The following is a 22513-nucleotide window of genomic DNA, read 5'->3' as shown; positions in this document are numbered from 1 at the left end:
GTTTTCTTTTTTCTTTGCTTAGGTAAAATTTAAGTGTCGTTCATTCTTCATTCAACAATTATCTGCTGAGGGTAGATTCTATGCCATGTTCTCTGCTAGACACTGGGGGTACTGAGATGAAGGGGGACAGACATGGTTCTTATAGGCTGGTGACTAATAAGAAACCACAATTGTCTGTGTAATGAATTTACAAAAGTCCTGTGGAGCTTGACGTGAATTGCTAACACAATCTTAGGACTGGAGGAGACTGCCCTGAGGACTGGATGATTAAGTTGAAACCTAAAATTGATGAGGTGTTGGCTAAGTCCAGAATAGGGGAAAGAGGGAACCGCATATTAGATGCCTCAATTGAGGTAAGAGAGGGAATGGCTGGAGGATCTAGGGGAGTGAGGGCAATGAGGCTTGTGAGCTTGGCTGGGGCATATCATGGAGTGTGGGGTAGACCATGGTAAGGGTTTGGGCTGGAGAGCTGGGCAAAGTCACTGGGATGGCTTAAGCACGTATGGTCAGATTTTCTGTTTATAAGCAATCCAGTGGCTGCAGTGTGGAGAATAGGGGGCACAAGCGCAAATATACTGGACCTAGCGGGAGGATATTGATGTTGTCCAGGTGATGATGGCCTGGGCTGGACAGAAGTGGACAGATCCTAGAGCTACTTCAAAGGTCATATGAACTGGATTTGTTGATTAGATGTGAGAAATGAGGGAGAGAGATAATCAAGCTTCATTTACGAGAGTATGACAGCCAATTAGGATTCAGATTTTATCTAAGTGAGATGAATCAACAGACTTTTTTATAGGTATCTTCTCTCATGATCTCCAGATGACCCAGAAGTGAGTAGATCTGCCTTCTTTCCTCCCTGTTTCCCCCTTTCCCTCTTTCTCTCATGAATCATTCAGAGTCTAAATGTTTCGGGCTTTATAAGCTAGGCTACAGTTCGTTGTGCCCTGTATGGATGAAGTAGAAACAGAATTTAACAAAGGCCAGAAAGGCAATGGTATATACAGAGACTGTATTTAATGACTTTAAAAATCTTTGTATTTTGAAATAATAGCAGTGGTAAGACCAGAATAAAGAATTTTCCTCTATTCTCTTCACTCAGCATCACTAGTCATTAACATTTTGCCATGTTGACTTTATCACTGTCCTCACCAGATAAAGATGGAGTTGGAGATTTAGAATTTTTCTGAGCCAGTTAATTTTGGACATCAAGACCCTTCACCTCTAAATACTTAGAGGTATTATAAATAATTAGAATATTTTCTCAGAACAATGATTTTTCTTACATAACCACAGTACATTGATTAAATTCAGGAAATTTAACCTTATACAGTACTCTTATCTAATATGCAGTCTATATTCAGTGTTCACTTATTGTCTCAATAATGTCATTTATGGCTTTTTTTTTTTTTTTTTCCTTCTTGATCTAGGATCCAGTCCAAGATGTACTGCATTTTTATTATGTCTTTTTAGTCTTCTTTAACGTGGAACAGTTCCTCAGTCTTTCTTTGACTTTTAAGACGTTGGTATTTTGGAGGAGAACAGCCCAGTTGCCTTATGGAATACTCCTTAGATTGGCTTTATCTGGTTTCCTCATGCTTAGATTCAGATTGTGTGGTTTTGGCAGGAAAGCTGTGGGATGATGTCATGCTTTTTGCAGTGCACCTGCCATAGCAGGAAGGCAGCCATGAAGTAGAAAAACATTTCATAACTAAGGATGTTAACTTTGATCACTTGGCTAGAGTGGTGTCTCTAGGTTTCACTGTTCTAAAGTTACCATTTTCTTCCTTATAGGTAATAGTTTATTCAATTACTTTTTAATACTTAGTCAGTCATTGTAAATGTGACTAAGGTTTATTTCCACACTCTCATTTAAAGGAACATTTTCCCCCCTTCTTTTGGCAGTGTTTTAGAGCACTTTGCTGCAAGGGACCACCACCTGCACGACCAGAATATGACCTGGTTTGCATAGGCCTCACAGGCTCTGGCAAAACCAGTCTGTTGTCCAAACTCTGCAGTGAAAGCCCCGAGAACGTCGTGTCGACCACAGGTGGGTACTGTGCTGGGGTTCTGTCCCTTCTTCTTTCTCATCCCAAGATGTCCTGGTTTCCTGTGCAATTTATGTGGTTCCTCCCCTCCCTTCTACTTATAGTTTAATGCTTTAGTCAGTTTATTAATTTTAAACACTATCTCTTTTTCAAAAAAGATTTGAAATGGATTTAATAGCATTAAACTGCTGTATCCTGCATCCCTCTAGCAGGTCATTTCAGTGGCACTAAATAAATGAAGCTTGGGAAAATATTAATACAAATGAATCCTGAAATCTGGAACTCTGATATATGACAAAATGGATTCATCTTGGATCCGTGGAGTACTTTCCTTCCTTGAAGTGTCACTCCAGCCTATGTTTCTTGGCCACACACTCCCTGAACAGTAAACTGATGTAGTCTGAATTTTCTTCCCTCGTCATTTTTCACCTGGAGGAAAGTCAGTGCAAGAGATTATCCATCAGCCTTTCCCTATTGCTTCCTGATGGAGCCAAGCAAAGTCAGTCTAGGGCACTGGTTCTCAATCAGGGGAGATTATGCCTCTGAGGGGGACATTTTGGAGACATTTGTGGGCAGGGGTATTACTGGCTTCTGGTGGATAGAGGCCAGTGGTGCTACTAAACATCCTACAATGCACAGGGTAGCCCCCAAAGAAAAGAGTTATCAGGCCCAAAATGTTTTCGGTGTCAAGTTATTAGTGAGAAATCCTGGCTAGGGTTTGTTTTTTGTTTTGTTTTGTTTTTTTTTTTTCACTTTCCAAGTGTGTCCTCTTTCTCTTCTGACAATGAAGACGGAAAGAAGAGTATAAGTTAGAGGAAATAATGGAAGAACAGTTGTAAGAGATGGAGAACAGAGCTGCTGTGCAGAGAGAGCTGATAAGGAAGGAGAAGGGTGAGACGTTGTCTGGAAAGTTGAAAAGATTGTTCATCAGCCAGCTTATTTTGAGCATCTACTATGTGCTAGGTTCAGTGTTAGACATGAGATAAGCAATGATTTCAGCATTCCAGGAGTCTCAGTGTACTGGCTGCATAAACATTAAGTTCATATCCAGAAATCGACGGGGCATGGAAGGAAGGGGCATGACAGTGTTGCCTGGACCTGGGGAAGGGAAGGATGCATGATGTGGTTTGCTACGTTAGATTTGAAGTTGATAAGTAGGTCTGGTACAAGAAACAAGGTGAGGGGGTGGAAAAGAAAGAGGACTTAGGAGCAGAGGGGCAGTGTGAAGACAAGGAGTGTGAAACAGATTGGCAACCCCTAGAAACTGCATTTCTGTGTGGCTGCAGTGTATGTTTAATAGAGTGCCAGGAGACAAATTGTATTCAATGGTGGCTGACTCTTAGCAGACCTTCATACTGTGCTCAGGAGTTTGGGCTTTTTGTGTAGATAGTGCAGAGACATCAGACTGTTTTAAGCCAGGAAACTACATGATCAGATGTCCATTTGAGAAGAATCAAACTGGCCATGATGTGGAGGCTAAATTGTGAGTAGTACAGTTAGAGGCGGAGTCAGAAGATTACTGAGATGGTGCGACTGAGATGATGAAGGCCTTGGCTGAGGCAGTTACAGGGGGAGGAAGAGGAAGGAATAGGTAGGATACATATTTGAGGGCTAGAATTGACAAAGCCTAGTGCAGTTGAGTTCAGAGAGTGAGAGTGAGAAAGCCATGGCTGTTTCAATTCCTGGCTTAGGTGATGATTGGATGATGGAATTATTAATTAGGATTTCCTACAAAAAGTAGAAAGGATATTGTTGATCAAGAACCTTACTTCAGTTCAGGTCAGCCTTTGCCAGCAAGTAAGCTAGAAAAAAAGTGCAGGTTTTGAGAACTTTTCCGATTTTAGAATTGAGATGAGAAACTGTGGAGCTGTTAAAGGAATGAGACATTGCTTGGTTTTAGGATGAGGGAAAGAATAAGGGGATTGTAATGAGTAGAGAGATCCCAGAGAGGATTAGCAGAGCTCATGTATAGCCTCTTTGCAGGAAGCTGTTTCTGACTACCTTCTTTTCTCCTTGGACAGAACTGAGTACTCCTTCCTCTCCCCACTAGGCGTTGTCTGTATTTCTCCCAGTTAGTGCCTGTAGCACTGCTTTGTGTACATGCCCATCTCCCCATCTTGGGTTAGAATCTCCTAAGGGCGGATAGAGCATTGTATGTGGTATTGTATACCCAGAGTCTGGCACAAGGTTTGAGCATGGATACAGATGTCTGTTAAATTAATAAGCAAATGAAAGTAAATTGAATCTATATAGTCCTCTGTCAGCCTTATAACAGCGCTTATATGACAGGTAGGAATCTTTTTCCATATTCTGTTTCTAAATTACCTGAAGATCAAAGGTATGATGACATGGCTATTGTTATACAGCTAGAGATAGGATGCCAGTTCAGGTGTTCACGTGAAGTTTAGTGGTATCCGAGGTTTAGGATTTCTGATGGAAGTATGTACTTTATTGGTTGTTTGTAAAACTGTGAATATCTTTTGACTAATGTGCAATGAAGTTATATAAACTTTATTAGCTTAATTCTTTTCAAGGAAAATAGCTTCTAAAATATGTGTAAGAGTAACGCAAAGTATGCTTTTCTTCACATACCAGAGTTATCTTTCAGCACTATGGCTGGAGGAGCAGTTTCGAATTACAGTGTAAAAGATTGTCTGTATATAATTTTATTACTTGTAAGTTATGTTTTGTATTTGTTTTTATTACATTTTTTAATAATATGTTTTACCAGAATCATTGTGTGCTAGTTGATTTTCTGATTAATTAGTTATTAGATTGGCTAATTTTTTGGATATCAAGCTTCTTTGAGTGGTCATTGTTCTGAACCTGGCATAATGCCTTTTTGGAAGGCATCAAGAAGTTTACACCCAGGTTAGGTAGATAAGTTGTGTATTGATAAAAACAGTTCACATATATTGCTTATTTAATATACGCCAGGCTCTGTGCTAAGACAGAATGTGATATATGGTATACTTAATGGTGTAAATATGAAAGTTAAAAGAGGAGAGTGATCATTTCTAATCTGAAGGGTCAAAAAAAGCTCATAGTTAAGGTTACATTTGAGTAGGGTCTCATATGATGGGTAAGATCTAAGCAGAGAGGAATGGGGTGAGGAGAGTTGGGGATAGAAAGCGTAGGTGTATTCAGAGAAAGATTAGTGGTCTTACTGAGTTAAGGCACAGCATGCAGAGATTTAGGGTATGTTGGGATCTAAGGCCAGAGACTAGAGAAGCTGCTGGGGGAGACCCGTTAGATGTAGAGGTGATCCAGCAGGGACAATACTTGTGAGGATGTTACTGCTACTGTAAAAGTGACAGTTATGCTGGGTATTCGAGAGGAAAGGAAGATAAAACAATCAAATATGAGTCAAGTTTATAGCTTTGTGTTTTGGTGAATTGTTAAAAAAAAAAAAGTAGGGAGAACATGACAGAGAGTTTTAAGATAAAAATAATGAGTTTAGTTTGGGGCATGCTAATTTTGAGGTTTGACAGGACATCCAGCAATGATCCAAACGCTAAAAGACAAGCAGACTAGAGAGATTTTGGAGATAGAGAGATTTGAGAGACAACTCAGTCGTGGATTTGGATGAGATTGTCCAGGGGTAATGGGTAGAAAGCGGAAGAAAGGTGCTAAGCACCAATTATATTTTGTTAATTCATTCCACATTTCACTGAATGCCTGTTATGTGACTGACACTGATTTAAGGACTGAGGATATATCAGTTAACAAAATATACAAACAACTCTGCTGTTTGGAGCTTACATTACAGCATCTGCTTTTGATAAGGAATATAAGTCAGACAGTTCTATATAATATCCTTTAAGTCAAATATGGGCAAGAAATCAAAAGAACCAGTCCCAATAAGGTAAACATAAGTCTAAAGTCTGAGAAAGGTCATTGGATGTGGTGACAATGTGCTAATTAATAACCAATGGTAGAAACAGCTTCATTGGAGTATTGAAGTGGAAACCAACCTGAGAAATGAGGGGATGAAGAGCAAGCAAAGGAATTGAGGGGTAGACCATGATTTTCACTCCTTAACTCTTTGGAGTACAGACAGTTCTTTCAAGAAGGTGGACATAAAAAGAGAAAATAGTGCTAAGAGAATTTATTTCTATAAGAAAAGGTCTCACGAGCATGCTAGTAGTCAAGAGGTTTAGAGTGGTCATCAGGGGAAAAGGCGGGACTGAAGATGCTCAAGAGAGGGCAGTGAGCCCAAGAATGCGTGAGGACTTGTTGTTCTGGTAAGACAGAATAACTGGAACTGGTTTACTCTCCATCTAAAAGAAGAAGAAGAACAACAACAACCAGCTCATGAAATATACAAAACAACAATTTTCAAGCCAGTAAATACAGTTATCCTTGAGAGATGAGAAACAAATGAGATGTGCGCTGTGATTGTCCCAGCTTAATGCCTTGAGAGTTTCCAGGCTGTGGCACAGTTCCAGAGGGAACTGAGGTGGTGCTCAGTGAACTCCCTGCATTGAAGAGATGAAGCTGAGAGCAAGGGGAGACCAAGATGGCTAAGGTCCATAGAATTGAGTACTAGAGAAAAGAGTTGTAGAGAGAGAGAACACTAGAGATTTTCAGAGGGTCTCCTTGAGTATCCAGCAAAATATTCAATCCATGCATTTGAGGAAACTTCCCAAGGCCAGGGCAAGAACCATCTTAAAGGACTAGAGGAAACAGTGGTTGGTGTTCACACAGGGCTGAAAACTATGCCTGTAATCACCAGGTGGACTGGAAAACTTATAACTCGCCAGGAACTGGGTAGAGTACTTGGCAAGGTCAGCCGTAAGTGGTGTTCTACTCTGGACTCACATGACAGATAATATTAGTAAGTCCCAAAACCTCAGATGGTTGTCTAGTAATGGTAATGCATCTCAGTACAAAGCTGTATAGGATTTAAAGAAAAAATATTCATCACTCAACAAGGTAAAATTCACAATGTGTGACAGTCAGTCAAAGATTATCAGGCATGGGAAGAGGCCAGAAATCATGATTCATAATGAGAATAATCATCGAATTGGAACTGACCCAGAACTGATATAAATATTAGAAGTAGCAAAGGGGGTCGTTAAAACTGTTATTATCACTGCATTGTATATGTTCGTAGAGACAATCTGAGAGAGAAAAAAATGCAAAGAGCATCCAGTGAGCTGTGGGACAACTTTAAACCTAAGCTAGGGTAATTTGAGTCCATAAAGGTGAGTGGAAAGGGACAGAAAAATATTTGAAGAAATAATAGCTGAAACGTTGTCAAACATGAAGAAAACTCTACACCTACAGATGCAAGAAGCTCGTTGAACCCCAAACAAAAGGAACATGAGCAAGGCTGGGCACAGTGACTCATACTTGTAATTCCAATACTTTGGGAAGCTGAGGTGGAAGGATCACTTGAGGCCAGGAATTTGACACCAGCTTGGGCAACATAGTAAGACCCCCATCTCTACAAAAAAATAAATAAATAAATGAGTTGCACATGTTGTTGTTCGCCTGTAGTCCCAGCTACTTGCGAGGCAGAAGTAGGAGGATTGCTTGAGCCCAGGAGTTTGAGGCTGCAATGAGCTGTGATCACACTGCTTTACTCCAGCCTGTGTGACAGAGAGAGAGACCCCATCTCTGGGGGGAAAAGAGAGAGAGAGAGAAAGAAACATGAATATAACTATACCAAGGCACATCATAATAAAATTGTTCCAAATCAGTGATAAAGAATATGGATGTTTAATTTTATGTGTAATTGGCTAGGTCCCAGTGCCCAAATATGTAGTCAAACATTAGACTGGATGTTTCTATAAGGGTTGTTTGGGATGAAATTAATACTTAAATCTGCGGATTTTGACAGATTGTCCTCCATACTGTGGTTTGGCCTCATCCAGCTAGTTGAAGGCCTGAATAGAATAAAAGACTTGCCTCCCTGGAACAAGAGGGAATTCTTTAGTAAATGACCTTTGGACTTGAACTGCATATTGATTCTTTCCTGGATCTCCAGCCTGCAAACCCAAGCTTCAGATTTTGGATTTACAGCAACTGTAATTGTGTGAGCCAATTTCTTAAAGTATTTCTCTGTCTCTCTCTCTCTGTCTCTGTATATATATGTGTATATATTATGTATATATTATATATAGATAGATATAAATATATATCATATATATCTGTATATGATATATATATCTCTATAAATCTCTCTATATAGAATATCTATATATAAATTATCATATATAGATATAGAGATAAATATATCATACATAAATATATTATATATATCTATATATGATATATATTTATATCTATACATGCACCTATATGTACATATAAATATACATATAAACACACATCCTTTTGGTTTTTTTTTTCTCTTGAGAACAAAGTAGTACAAAGAAAATACCTTAAAAGCAGATAAAAGATGTTACATGAGTAAGAATTAAAAAAAGCTCTAAGGAAAGTTTATACCACTAAATGGAAAAATGCAGGTAAGAAGACATTGGAGCAGCATCCGAAAGGGAAAAAACTGTCAACTAATATCCAGCAAAAGTCTCTTTTAAAAAGAAAGTAAAAATAAAGACTTTTTCAGATATACAAAATCTGAAGGAATTTATTGCTAGCAGATAAGCATTATAAGAAATGTTAAAGGAAGTCCTTGAGTCAGGGAAAAAATGATACCAGATGGAAATCTGGATCTATATAAAAGAATAAAGAGTGGCAGAAATGCAAATTATATGGATAATTATATAAGATTTACTTCTTATTATTTAAATATCTCTAAGTGGTATCTCTTTAAACAGCGGTAATAACCACATATTATGGGGTGAACAACATGTAAAAGTAAAATGCCTGAGAAAAATAGCATAGAGGCCATGGGGACAAAGGGAAGTACAATATTGGAAGATTCTTATACTATATGTGAAGTTGTATACTAACACTTGAAGGTAGACTGATTAAAGATGTACTATAAACCCCAAAGTAACCACTAAAATAGCAAAACAAAGAATGAGAATGAAAAAAGCAACAAATGAGATGAAATGGAAGTATTGAAAACAATCCAAAAGAAGGCAGAAAAATAAGAAAAGGGGAATAAGAATAGATGAAACAAATAGGAAACAAGTAGAAAGGTGATACAGTTAAACCTAAACATCAATAATAGTATTAAATATAAATGATCTAGACTCCTTAATTAAGAGACAGAGATTGATATAATAGATTTTATTTTAAAAACCAAGCTGCAACCAAATATTGACTTTAAGAATCAAACTTTAAGTATAAAGACACAAATAGGTTAAATATAAAAAGGTAGAAAAAGATGCATCATGCTAATACTAGTCAGAAAAAAGCTGGGGTAGCTGTGTTAATATTAGACAACGTAGATTTCAGAGCAATGAATAAGGCTGGGGATAAAGAAGTTCATGATAAAGGGATCATTTAATCAAGAGACTGTAATAGTATTATACACTTATGTACTTAACAGAGCTTAAAAATATGTGAAACAAAAAAAAGATAGAACTGCAGAAAGAAATGGACAAAGCCACAATTACAATCAGTGACTTCAATTTCTCTCAATAATTTATAGATCATGTGGGAAGAAAATCAGCCAGTACATAGTAGACTGCAACAACACTAGCAGCTAACTTGACTTGATTAGCGTTTTATAAAGTACTCCACCCAGCAACAGAAGACATTCTTTTCAAGGACACATAGACTATTTGCCAAATCAGGCCATAACCTGGTTTATGAAAACAACTCTAAATAAGTTTAAGTGGCTTCAAGTTATGTCCAATATGTTCTCAGACCACAATAGAATTGCATTAAAAATCAGTAACAAGAAGAAAAAAAATTCTCCAGTATTTGGAAACTCACTTACTTCTAAATGACGCATGAATCAAAGAAGGTATCAAAAGAGAAATTATAAAGGATTTTGCACTGAATGACAATGCAACATATTAGAATTTGTGGTGCCTATAAAATGGGACTTTAAGGAATGTTTATACCACTAAATGTTCAGAAAAGAAGGGCCTCAAATCAATGACCTCAGCTGTCACCTTAGAGAACTAAAAGAAAAATGAATTAAACCCAAATAAGCAGAAGAAAATAAAGATCAAAGTGGAAATCAATGAAATAGAAGAGCCGTAGAGAAAATTAGTAAAACCAAAAGCTGGTTCTTTGAGAAGGTCAGTAAAATTGATAAAACTCTAGCCAAACTGATCAGAAAAAATAAAAAAGACACAAGTAACCAATATCAGGAATAAGAAAGGTGACATCAATGTAGATTCTATAAATAGTAAGAGGTTAATAAGGGAATATCATGAACAACCTTATGCCAATAAATCTGACAACTTAGAGAAAATGGACAATTTCCTTGAAGGACAAACCATCAAGTCTCACTCAAGAAGAAATAGAAAACCTGGATAGACCTATATCTGTTTAAGAAATTGATACCTTTTCTTTCTTTTTTTTTTTTTTTTAAGTCTAGTTGGTTTCACTAGTGAATCCTACCAAACATTTTAAGGGGGAAATACTGCCAATTCTTTACAATCTCTTCCAGAAAATTGAAGAGGAGGGAAAAATGCCGCAACTCCTAAGACCAGCATGAAGCTGATACCAAAACCACACAAAGACATTGCAAAAAAAGAAAACTGCATACCAATAACCCTCATGGACACAGATACAAAAATTATAAGCGAAAATCTACCAAATCAAATTCAGCAATAATATTTTAATAGGATAGTATGTCATGACCATGTGACATTTATTCTAGGAATGCAGAGTTGGTTGCACATTCAAAAATCAACTTAGTTCACAATATCAATAAACCAAAAGATGAAACTGATCCTGTGAAGATATGCAAAAAACAAAAACAAAAAAATCTCAGCATCAATTTTTGACAAAAACTCTTAACAAAGTAGGAATGGAAAGGAATTACCTCAACTGTTAAAGGGCATCTGTGAAAACCCTACAGCTGTTGTCACAGTTAATGGAGAAAGACTGAATTGTTTCCTGATCAGATCAGGAATAAGACATGGATATCTGTCAACATTGTGGTAGAGATTCTAGCCAGTAAATCAGGCAAGAAAAATAAATAAAATGGTTTCATTTTGGGAAAGAATAAATAAAAACTTACTTGCTGATGACATGATTGTTAAAGTAGAAAATTTAATTGAAACTACAACTCTTTGCTATAAACCGGAGATGGTTGATGTGAATTAGAACTGATAGTTTTAGAGATCTGAAAAACTGTCAGAAACTTAGAGGATAGCTTTGGCTATTAGTTTTAAGAATGTTGCCCATAAGAATAGAAGCAGATAGGGTGTGGTGGACAACTGTTAGCCAAATATTGACTTCATTCAGATAGATGAACAAACTCCCTGAAAATTGGCAGGTCAGAATGCAGAGGTCCACTTATAAGTAAACATCGTAACTCAGGTAGGATGTTATTAACAAGTGGCTACGATGAAGTGTTCTAAAATCATAGAAGGAAGCAAAGTTTGTGCTGAGAGGCGCTGATAAGAGAAGGAAAAGCTCTGTTTGCTAGTGTATGGAGGAAGAAAAAGTGTGCAGGGAAATGCTGGAGCATGAAGACTTCTTAACAAAGGTAAGGTTCCATATGATTTGCTGAGAGGGCTCTGTAGTGATAAAGGTAAGGCTGAGTTGGCCATGGGAGGCAGGAAGTAATGATGTAGGAGAAAAAGGGTAGATGCTTGTTCTTTGGGCCTGTGTGTTCGTTATAGTGAAAGAAGGAGGGCAAGATGTTGGAGAAACAAGTTGCCGATGGTAGAGAAGTGTTCGCGGATAGGCAGCAGAGGAGGTCCCACAGGCTGATTTTAGTTATCAGGGAATCCATAACTGTTCAGTGCTGGAGTTTGAAATGGACATTGCTGACATCTTCAAACTTACTGCCCAGGTCCAGAGTTATTTTTATTGTTCATAGCAGGTGCGTGTGTGTGTGTGTGTGTGTGTGTGTGTGTATAAAAGTAAAGAAGAACAAAGGGGATGGAAGGAGGATACTGAAATAAACAGCAAATTCCAATAGTAATAAAGGTAACTTGGAAAAGAATTGAGGAAGTCAGAAATCCACATGTGTATGTAGACACTCAGTGTGGAAGATGGCAGAATGGCTGGACTAGGCCTCCAATGAATCATTCACAAGGAAAAGATCAAGGAACTTAACTATATAAAAATTTAAAACCATTGGAAAGCTAAAATTAAGATAAATATAAAAAAATACTGTTGGAAATATTTGCATCAGATATTACAGACAAGTATATGGCTGACTCTCTTAGGTAATTCAACCACCCTTACAAATAACATCTAGAATCTAATAGACACACTATCTCAAGTCTATAAAGAGATAATTCATAAAAAGAATAAATGGCAAACAAATTAATGGAAAAGTTTCAACTTTACCAGAAGTTTAACTTTACTAGAGAATAAATAAGTAAACATTAGTTTTATACTTAAATTTATCAAAATCTGTTTCTTTATGAGATGAGTCAGTGCTGGTAAGACTGTAGTGGCATTGGTATGCACATGTATTACAGGTGACATTATGGTTGTTACATTATGACTGTTATGATATCCCTTTTCTTGGAAAGCATTTTTCTTGGAAAGCAGTTTTTCATATTAAATCAAAAGTTATGAAAATGAAAATGTTCACAGACGTAGTAATTATGCCACTGGCAATTTATTTTAAGTAAGTAACTTAAGGGAAACTATATGCATAAAGCACTTTCTTGCAACATTTTGTATTGTAACTAAAACTTTAAGATAGTTTAAATGCCATACAACAAGGGAGTTTGTTAATTACATTATGGTAACTTGATCAAAATAATTATAGATTAGAATAATATATTCAGTTTTCTATTTAAAAATTAAAAATTAGATTTACATTTATTTTTGAAATTAAACCATGAAAAGCTATGCATTTGAATAAAAAAACTGGAGAAAAATTATAAGAGTAACTGTACTTTATTGATGTGATTGAATTATGGGTAAAACTTCTATTCTTTTAAATTATTTCTCTATGATGTTTTGAAAATATAAAGCCAATTGAAAATGAAATATTTATTGAAGAGTTTTGAACATTCGAAAAGAGAATCTAATTTCAGAGTTGGTTTCATAAAATGAAAACACATGAGAAGGATGTTTAATTTCAGCAAGGCGAGAATGTCTGCCTTTTCTTCAGAAAGAGAATTCAAACTTTATTGGTTTATTAACTTCAGCAATTTTTCACCTCTGACATGACATAATTTTTAAAAGATACTTAAATTGTCAAAACTCAAAGAGCCAAGAAATCCTCCAGAGAGCAGGACCTGTTGGTGAGGAGAGAAAAATTGAGTAATTTGCACCTTGGTCTGGAAAGAAAAGTGAACTCTATCCAGACTGAATTCCTTTACTGTATATATGAGGAATTTGTTGATAAGAGGGGTTGTTAAACTGTAGATGACATAAATGTTCACTATTTTTTTTAAAGCAGAGGAATGGAATCTAAAGGCTTAGGATAATATATTGATGCTACATGGAGAATAACCTAGAGAAAACTGAACACTTTGAATTGAAAAAGGTTGAAAACATCTTCTAGGGATATATACCATATTTTAAAAATATTGAAAATGTTCATGAAAATTTGAAGAAGACATTTAAGTGACTTCAGTATTAGCTTCAAATGTGTTAAGCCAACAAGAGAAACAAGTTAGAAAGTCAGATTTTGATATCTTTTAAAGGATTGTGTTTTATAAATGCCAGTAGATTAAATTTCCTTTTATGATGTTGAAATCATAGTTAGAAGAATTTCGTTAGTCTATTGTCCAAACATCACAAAACTGCTGTGGCATAAATCATGCCCTTGGTCCAGGTCAAAGCCACCAGGTCTGTAGAATGTCTTTCCCTTCAGCAATTCTTAGAGTGACCCAGGAATTTCAGAAGCACACAAGTATCTGTGTGTGTGCACTCAGACTGCAGGGAAGGGGAGGAGGGTTCAGTCTGTAGGTCCAAGTGAAATACTTGTGTGTTCCACACAATGAATAAAAATAGACTAACCTTCCTCCCAAAACTAATTTTGTTACAATTCCAGGAATGCTTTCAGTGCATGAAAAACTTCAAATTCATCTTTCTTGTCTCACAGGTTTTGTTGGATTTAAGGATTGCAAAACAAAGACTGAAAGGCTATGCAAACAATTATTTCCCCAAAGAGTTACTAAGTCATATATTTATTAAAAATTTGTGGGGTTAAATCTTAGGGGAGGTTTCAGTCTTACTAATGTAGCTTAGATAGGCCAGGAAAAAATGACTGCGTAACTTAGGTTTCAGCCATCAAATTGTTTGAATGGAGCCTGGGGAGACTTACCCATGAAGCCTTCAGCCAAATACTACAGGCCATTGATGATTGACTCAGTGGTTACTTTTATTTCCTCCTCCTTGTTTAATATAAATAATGGAATCCTAATTTTAGAGGAAATCTCAAAGAGCCAATTTAGTCTTCATTTTGCAGATGAGGAATTCAAGGCTAAGGCAAGACAAAAATATGGCTGGTGAGTCTAAGAGCTGTGGCTCGGACTTCTAGGATAGTCCCTTGTCATGTTAGCACACTGACACCCTGAAGATAGCATCGTAGGACACTTCTTGTTTGAATAAGCAAGAGAGTAGTTACATGGTCATGGATGAGTCAGTTGAACATTTTCCCTCCCTCCTAAATTGTTGATTTTATTATTTCTATAAAATGTACATTCTAAACTCATGCTATTATTATTATTTCATTAAGAAAGCAATGTCATATAGACCTGAAAACCCTTATTTGGGTTTCTTGTGTTGGGTTATTTATAAACAGGGAGGACAGTAAATTAGTGGGTTTATTAGGCACATGTGTATTTGGCAAGTTGACTTCACCAGTATTTAGGCTCAAAATTGGACAAAATGGTGTGAATCTCTCAGTTTGTTGGTATATGGAGGAGACACTACAGTGTAGGGCTCGGTGATGAGACCTGGTTTTAAGTTTTGAATATAGCAGTTAGTACTTTTTTTTTTGAGACGGAGTCTCACTCTGTTGGCCAGGCTAGACTGCAGTGGCCTGATCTCAGCTCACTGTAACCTCTGCTTCCCGGGTACAAGCGATTCTCCTGCCTCAGCCTCCCGAGTAGCTGAGATTATAGGCACCCGCCACCGCACCCAGCTAATTTTTGTATTTTTAGTAGAGATGGGGTTTCACCATCTTGGCCAGGCTGGTCTCGATCTCCTGACCTCGTGATCCACCCCCTCGGCCTCCCAAAGTGCTGGGATTACAGGTATGAGCCACCGCACCCGGCCAGCACTTAGTACTTTTGGCAAAGCACTTAATGCTTGTAAGCTTCACTTTCTTCTTAGGACGGTAGTACTGACACTAACTTTAGGATAGTTATAGCAGCTAAATTAGGAAATAGATATTAATACTTAGCGTATTGAGATCCTATTGTGTGCCAAGCACTGACCTACAGGATACACTAGCTTGTTTCTTCATTATGGATGCTTGCAGTCTAGCCAGAGAACAAATATAAAACAAATCAACCCATATGTAGTTACAACTGTGAAAATCACCGAGGAGGGGACTGAATACTGAAAGAACATGGACTCAGAAAAATCAATCTAGTTCGAGGACACCAGAGAAAGCTTCCCTGACAAAGTAGCTTGCTCAAAGTCAAACAGTTAATCAATGGAAGAGGAAGAATTTGAACCCAGACTTTCTTCCTCTAGAGCGAATGCTGTCTGGTAGCTTTTATTCCTCAAAGCAACTCTTTGAGAAAGGTATTTTGATGGTTTGACCTTTGGTATCCCTCCTAAGTATATTAATTCTCCCCTTTGGCCTCATCCAACCTGATGTAAAGGGAAAAAAAATAGTCTAATAATTTCCCTTCTTGATTGTCCTTCTGGTGAACTGAAAGTGTGACTTCAGATTTTTAGTTCCATTTAATCCTTTCAAATGTTTAGAATGACTAAAATAGAAAAAAACATTGTTTCTGTTCTATAAATAGTACATTTTCTTATTTTCTGGACTAGTCAGTCTATCTAGACTTGGTCTTTTGAACATTAATTACTGAAGCTAAACCATAAAAATAATACGGAGACAGCAACATGGATGACTGTGTATACCTTTGCCATATAAATCTAACTACACGAGTTCTATTTGGTTAGGAAACATTTATGAGTATTTTGTCGGGACATTTATATGCCTATAAATAACATTGCTGTGATACTTTGCTTAGCGTGAAGTTTTGAAGACGTTTTAGTAGTCACCTTATTATGAAGACTTAATCTGCCTGTTGGGTTAATAAACTTCAAAAGTTGTATTTTGCACATAGGTGCAACAATTTCTGGAAGGATATTACTTCCCTTTGAGAGCCTGCATATTGTCAGCTTTTAAGAATCAAAGCAGATTAAACATTGGTGGTGTACTCCATACCGTTTTCTTTTCAAAGTTGAGGCCTGTGCCTGTCCTACTTCTCTAGAAAATCTACACTTGAGTTGTCCTGAGCATATCCGCTAATAGACTGCTTAATATTTGCAGAGAGCTTTTCATTTTGAGGATTTCACAATCATTGCCTTTTAATCCATATAACACCCATGTGAGGTAGGTAGATCCATTCAAGTATCCAACTCTCCTGCAGGCGAATTTCTGTGCCAGCAGGAATATTATGATTGGCGCTGACTTTCCTTAATTTCCCAGAGGCCAGACACCTGGAGAGGCTTTCCTGCAGGCTCAGGTACATGCCAGTGTTCCAGCCACATGGGACTGCCTCCTCTTTCCTCCTGCTCATTTACTAAGATTCAGTGACTTCATGCACCATTAACCATAATGCTGTGCTGACTGTGTCAATCTGCGTTAAGCCCACAAAGAAAGGGGTATGTTTTCGAAGATTATTAGAGGACCCAATGAACATTTTCTGTACTTTCTGTGCAGCAAACTTCAGCTGTTGACAACTTCATCACTTCAACAAAAGTACTTTTCCTTCAATGGTAACTTTTACATCTCCAGCTACATACTTAGATTAATAAGTGAGCACCCAGAATCGAGTTTATAATTATATTCAGGCAGGCAGAAAATATGTATACCTAATGATTAAATCATCGATGAAAAAGCATCAATGGAAACATAATGAAAGCAATCATATATTAGGTGCTTATGGTGCACCAGGCACTGTGATAAACACAACACATATATTATCTCATCCTTATAACACCCCTATGAAGTAGATATTATCATCCCTGTTTTATAGATGAGAAAGCCAAGCAGGGCTAGTAGGTTGCCCACATTCATAGAGCTAATAAATAACAGAGCTAGAATTTCAACCTAGTTCTGTCTGACTCCAAAGTCAGTTCTTCAAACATTATATACTATGTACTACCTTAGGTGGAAGGTAATGTACAGATTATTAAAGTACTGGGATAACATGCAGCAAAGAAGTGCAAAAGGTAGGCTGGACTAAGAAGGTGTGTAATGATTTCCTTCTTTGTAAAGCAAAACAAAGCCATTTAAAAGAATTGTTTTTATCCATATAATACTTTATATATTTTTTCATAACTTACCTCAAATGAAAGACTCATAATTTGTCTTCTTTGTTGATAAGTTATTGAAAACCTGTTTTTTAATATTAAAATTATACATATTAAATAATGCTTAAAACCTTAAGTAGAATGGTTGCTCAGAAACTATTGATAAATTAACTTCTAGAAATTCATAGGGCTTTTAATTCAAAAAAGAAATATAAGTACATGGCAAAACATTCAAATGAAACAAAAGAATGTTCCTCCTATTTAAAATTTCCAGATTCCCAGCTTTTCTGAGAGTCATTATTAGCTCTGGTTTCTTGTGGATCCTTCAGAAAGAATCACTGTATATATTTGTGTGTGTGTGTGTGCATGAATAGGTATATGCACACTTGCATATGTCACAGCTGAATTTATTGTCTTGAATGGTAGTAAAGTTGTAAATATATGGTTAATCATAGAACTATATACTCTGAATATATTTTCATAATACAAATCTTGTATTACATGTATTATAAAATGATTGTGCGTAAGTGGATAATTATTGTTGTACTTTTAAGAAAAATAGATATATGACATATTAACCATATCCTTTAAAGAAGATACTAACATAAATACTATGTAATTCTAATATGAAATGGTTATAATTTAAGTACCTTAATTTCTAGGGTTGCTGAGTTATATGTGAGAAAGAATTATAAGACATTAACTTTAAGAATTAAAGTTAGATACAGAGGTCCTCACAGATTTAATATTTTCTTTGAAATTTCTCTATACTTTCAAATGCCTTTCTTACATTTGATAAAAGTTGCAGAGTGACATTACATATTAAAGAATAAGGCAATATTTTGAAGTAAAGGGGATAGTATTGTATATTGCCGTAGTACACAACTATGTTTTTTGTTTGTTTTTAAGATGGAGTGTCACTGTGTCTCCAGGGTGGAGTGCAGTGGCCCGATCTCAGCTCACTGCAACCTCTGCCTCCTGGTTCAAGTGATTCTTCTGACTCAGCCTCCCAAGTAGCTGGGATTACAGGCATGTGCCACCAGGACCAGCTAATTTTTGTATTTTTAGTAGAAATGGGGTTTCACCATGTTGGCCAGGATGGTCTCTATCTCTTGACCTCATGATCTACCCTCCTTGGCCTCCCAAAGTGCTGGGATTACAGGCGTGAGCCACCGCACCCAGCCCCAACTATGTTTTCATAATGGTAGAAGATAATATTCAGTTATCAGTTTACCTTGGAAATTATGTGTTTCTAGTATAAATATCAGCTACAAAAAGTAAATCTTAACCAGCCTAAAAAGAGAAGATTTGAGCATCGTAAGTATTTTAATTTAAAAGTTAAGTTGCTAATTCTTTTTTTATGTTTTTGTTTTCTAATTTTAGGTTTTAGTATTAAAGCAGTGCCATTCCAGAATGCCATCTTGAATGTAAAAGAACTTGGAGGTATAACATTTCAAATCATTTCTATGTCCTTAATGTTTATTAATTTGGTAATAATGTATTATATGTAATTCAAACATAATGATAACTTATTCTAGTAGGTGGTTCATTTTTATATTGATTATATATTTCCTAGAAATATTTCCTTCTCTTTGTATACATTTTAAAAATTGTTGAAGAGTTCTAAGTAACATAAACTTTGGGTTTTTTTAATGAATCAAAGAATTACACTATTATTGGCAATTTATGCAGCATACGCATTTCTTTTACTTGTTCAAAAAATTCTTGAATAAAACATATGAAGAAAATTTTAATATCATCGAAAGATCAACTATACGGGGAAATGATTTGTATTTTAGAGTAATTTGTGTTTATACTGCAGGTTTTATTGTATTAGGTCTTTTTAGATTGTATTGGTTCCGATAATCTTTGCCAATAGGTTATTTGCTGGCCAAGCACATTTATCGGATAGGCTGTGCCCCAAACCATACGTCACTCAGTCTTTCATTACAGTCTCTATCTCGCATATTTTGGTTGTGTTTTATGTTAGTCAGGGTCTTAACCCATGTAAATAGATTAACAAAGAAATCAATCAATTCAGTGAACCCACTAAATTCTCTAATGGCACGTGAAAATACTAAGTGCTCTGGAGTTCAGTATGATATCGGTGAGTTTAATGACTTAGAAGAGAGTTATCTTCCATCTCTTTAATCGCTTTGTGATATTGGCCTTACCCTCTTTTGTTTTGTTTTGTTTTGTTTATTTTCCCTTAAAGTCATTCTTACGGTAACCTATTTTTAGCTTGATGAAATTGTAACACCAACTTTATGCCATTTTAATAGTGTTTGGTACCTTCTTATTTTTATCTAATAAAGTATTGGCTGATCTTTTCAGGTGTCTGTTTTCAGTTCGCTATATGTAGGACAGGTTCACTTCTGCCAGTCAGTTTCATATTCACTTTTAGCTTTTATAGCATTGATATATAAAATAACCATGATCAATACATTCCAATTTTTCTTTAAGACATTTGGTTTTGTCATTTTGACTCCAAAAATTATAAAACATGAGTGTTCTTGTAATAATTTTTCTATGCAAAGTTTTTTAAAAGACTGTGTTCTATTAGGTTGAATATTTTAAATTATAATTGTACTTTTAAGAAAAATAAATGTATGGCATATTAACCATGCCATAGGCTTAAAACCTTAAATACAATGGTTGCTCAGAAACTATTGATAAATTAACTTCTAGAAGTTAGTATAATTTAATTCAAAAAAGAAATACAAATACCTGGCAGAACATTCAAATGAAACAAAATAATCTTTCTCCTATTTAAAATTTCCAGATCCCTGGTTTATAAAAAAATGCTTTTTTGCTTTGTGGCTTCTGGTGGTTTATTCCTTGGTGACAATAATATTACCTATGGATATTTAAAAATCAGAGAACACATTGTAAAAGTCCATGGAATCAAAATGTATGGTTTGAGAATTGTATGGATTTTAAATATGGATGTTACTAAGTATTTTATTTTTAGGTTGGACACAATGCTTTTATTGAACACCTTCCAGGTATAAGAAACTATTGGTTGGTTAATAAGGCATTTATTATATATGATTGAAACAAACAGTAACTGTATGTGGACAGTTTTTATAAAAGTGAACACCAAGGAATTTGTAAGCTTGGCTCTGTGCCATCAAAATTCAGTACAATGAAAGATCAAGTTAGGGGACTAGAGGTGGAAATAGGTCTGTTCTCAGGCAAGGTTTAATTTTGCTGAAAGAGCTGTGCCCTGACAGTTGCTGAAATGGAAATTACAATGGAGAGGAGACCATAGGATTTGGTGGTTATGTTTTAGTTGGTACCTATTGTGTAATGAGGTTAAGAGATGCAGGTAAAAGGCAGAGCCTCAGGGATCAGAGCAGATACAGTCACTCCAGGCTAGTGATACGTAAGTTTTTAGGGTGTGTTAGTATTGAAGAGCAAATTTCTAGCTTAAGCATAGATTCTTTTACCTCCTCAACTTTAATAGCTCTGTTTCCAGTTGACAGAGTGTCTGAAAGAAGAGGGGACTTTCTGAGTAGAAGCTAATTGTGTATCCTGTGTCACATGCTTGGGGGCAAGCACTTAAGGGAATGACTTCTTGACAGCTCATTCCCTAAGTCATTTCCTCAAATATTTTTTGAGACTAGGTACTAGGTTATGTCTCAACCAGGAACACAGGAAAAGCTAGGCTAACCCATGTAAAGTGTAGCTTTCCTAGGAGTTAAAGTGTATCCTAGATATGAAGGGGATCATCCCAAAATAAGGTGTATGTGTGTTTAGGGGGAATTATGACTGACTGAAATCAAGTTGTCTGAGAGGGAGCTGCTTGACTGAGAATTTCTGGGAGGATAGAGTTAAATGTTTTAGGATCAATGTGTGAAGATATGAAGTTTTATTCACCAGTGGAGGGTTGCTCAGAAGACGGGTTAATCAGAGTTCAATCATATTGTCTATCAGAGAAAAATTCTGAATTCAGGGGAGGATCTCAAGAAGATAGGTGGTAAAGATAGAGATTGAGAGCCAGGAGAGTGATGAATTCTTAGTGAGGAATGCCCAGGTAGTTCTCCTTATCCTGGGGTTAATTCAGGAGAACAGCATGGCCCCTGTTCTCCCTGTTAATGTCCTTCCTCTGCCCCTTTCAGATAGTTCCAAGGCTCTTCTTCACTCTCCTTCCCAATCTTAAGTTAAATTTCTCACTTCTTCAAAATAGGGAAGCGCATAAACCTGTGTTCATTATCTATTTGGAAGAATGGTATGGGGTGAAGAAACAATGAATAATGGAGTTACACTCAGTGAAAGTCACTTTGGGGAATCTTAATGACAAACTGTATGTTTGCACTCACAAATATATGTTTGTGTGTGGATGTATTATATCTGTGTTGAATATATATTACTTACATAAATTATTATTTCCTCTTGCCAATTTTCTGTTTTGTGAAAGTGTTTTTATATCTTTTTCCTGAAAAATTCTTAAAATTCTCATTCACATCAGTTTCTTTTCATGTAGTGTTTTCTTACTGTTCACTTGATCATTTTACCACAATTAATTATGGGTCTAGCATGGTCCTAGGGGCAGAGAATGAAAGATCTAAGCACAGCCTTCATCTTCAGGGAACTCATCATTCAGTGATGGAGACATTCATGAAAAGAGAAATAGGAAATTCGTGAAAATTTTGAAAATAAAGAAATGAAAGGGAAAATTAAGTGCAGAAGTACGAGGTAAATGATGACACAGTGATAGTCTAGCCCAGTGTTTTGGTGGGCCATTTCTGTTTTATTATTTTAAGAATGCCTTGTTCTGAACTACCTGTCACACCCTCCAGGCTGCAGTGATTATGCCTATCCTTTTGTGAAACTGGAGCTCTAAATCGTCTTCTTCTATTTTGCCCTTATTCCTTACTTTTCAAAACCCCTACCAGTCTCAATCTTTGCAACTTCAGGCCTAGAGAGTAGATGCTATTATTATCTCACAG

General features: G+C 36.3%; 1 protein-coding gene across 4 annotated transcripts in view; it reads left to right on the top strand.

Annotated features, from left to right (window-relative positions):
- The window catches only part of ARL15 (ADP ribosylation factor like GTPase 15), a 394521-nt gene that overhangs the window by 138987 nt on the left and 233021 nt on the right, over positions 1–22513 (top strand). For all 4 annotated transcript variants that reach the window (XM_017959539.3, XM_017959531.3, XM_021939361.2 and 1 more), the window contains exons 2-3: positions 1906–2050; positions 18945–19004. In XM_017959539.3, coding sequence (XP_017815028.1) covers positions 1906–2050; positions 18945–19004 — 205 coding nt within the window. The remainder of the gene's footprint in view (positions 1–1905; positions 2051–18944; positions 19005–22513) is intronic.

Source organism: Papio anubis, chromosome 5, assembly GCF_008728515.1.
Source record: "Papio anubis isolate 15944 chromosome 5, Panubis1.0, whole genome shotgun sequence".
Taxonomy (NCBI): Eukaryota; Metazoa; Chordata; class Mammalia; order Primates; family Cercopithecidae; genus Papio; species Papio anubis.
Note: the sequence above shows the minus strand (reverse complement) of the source record. Positions and strands in the feature narration are given on the sequence as shown.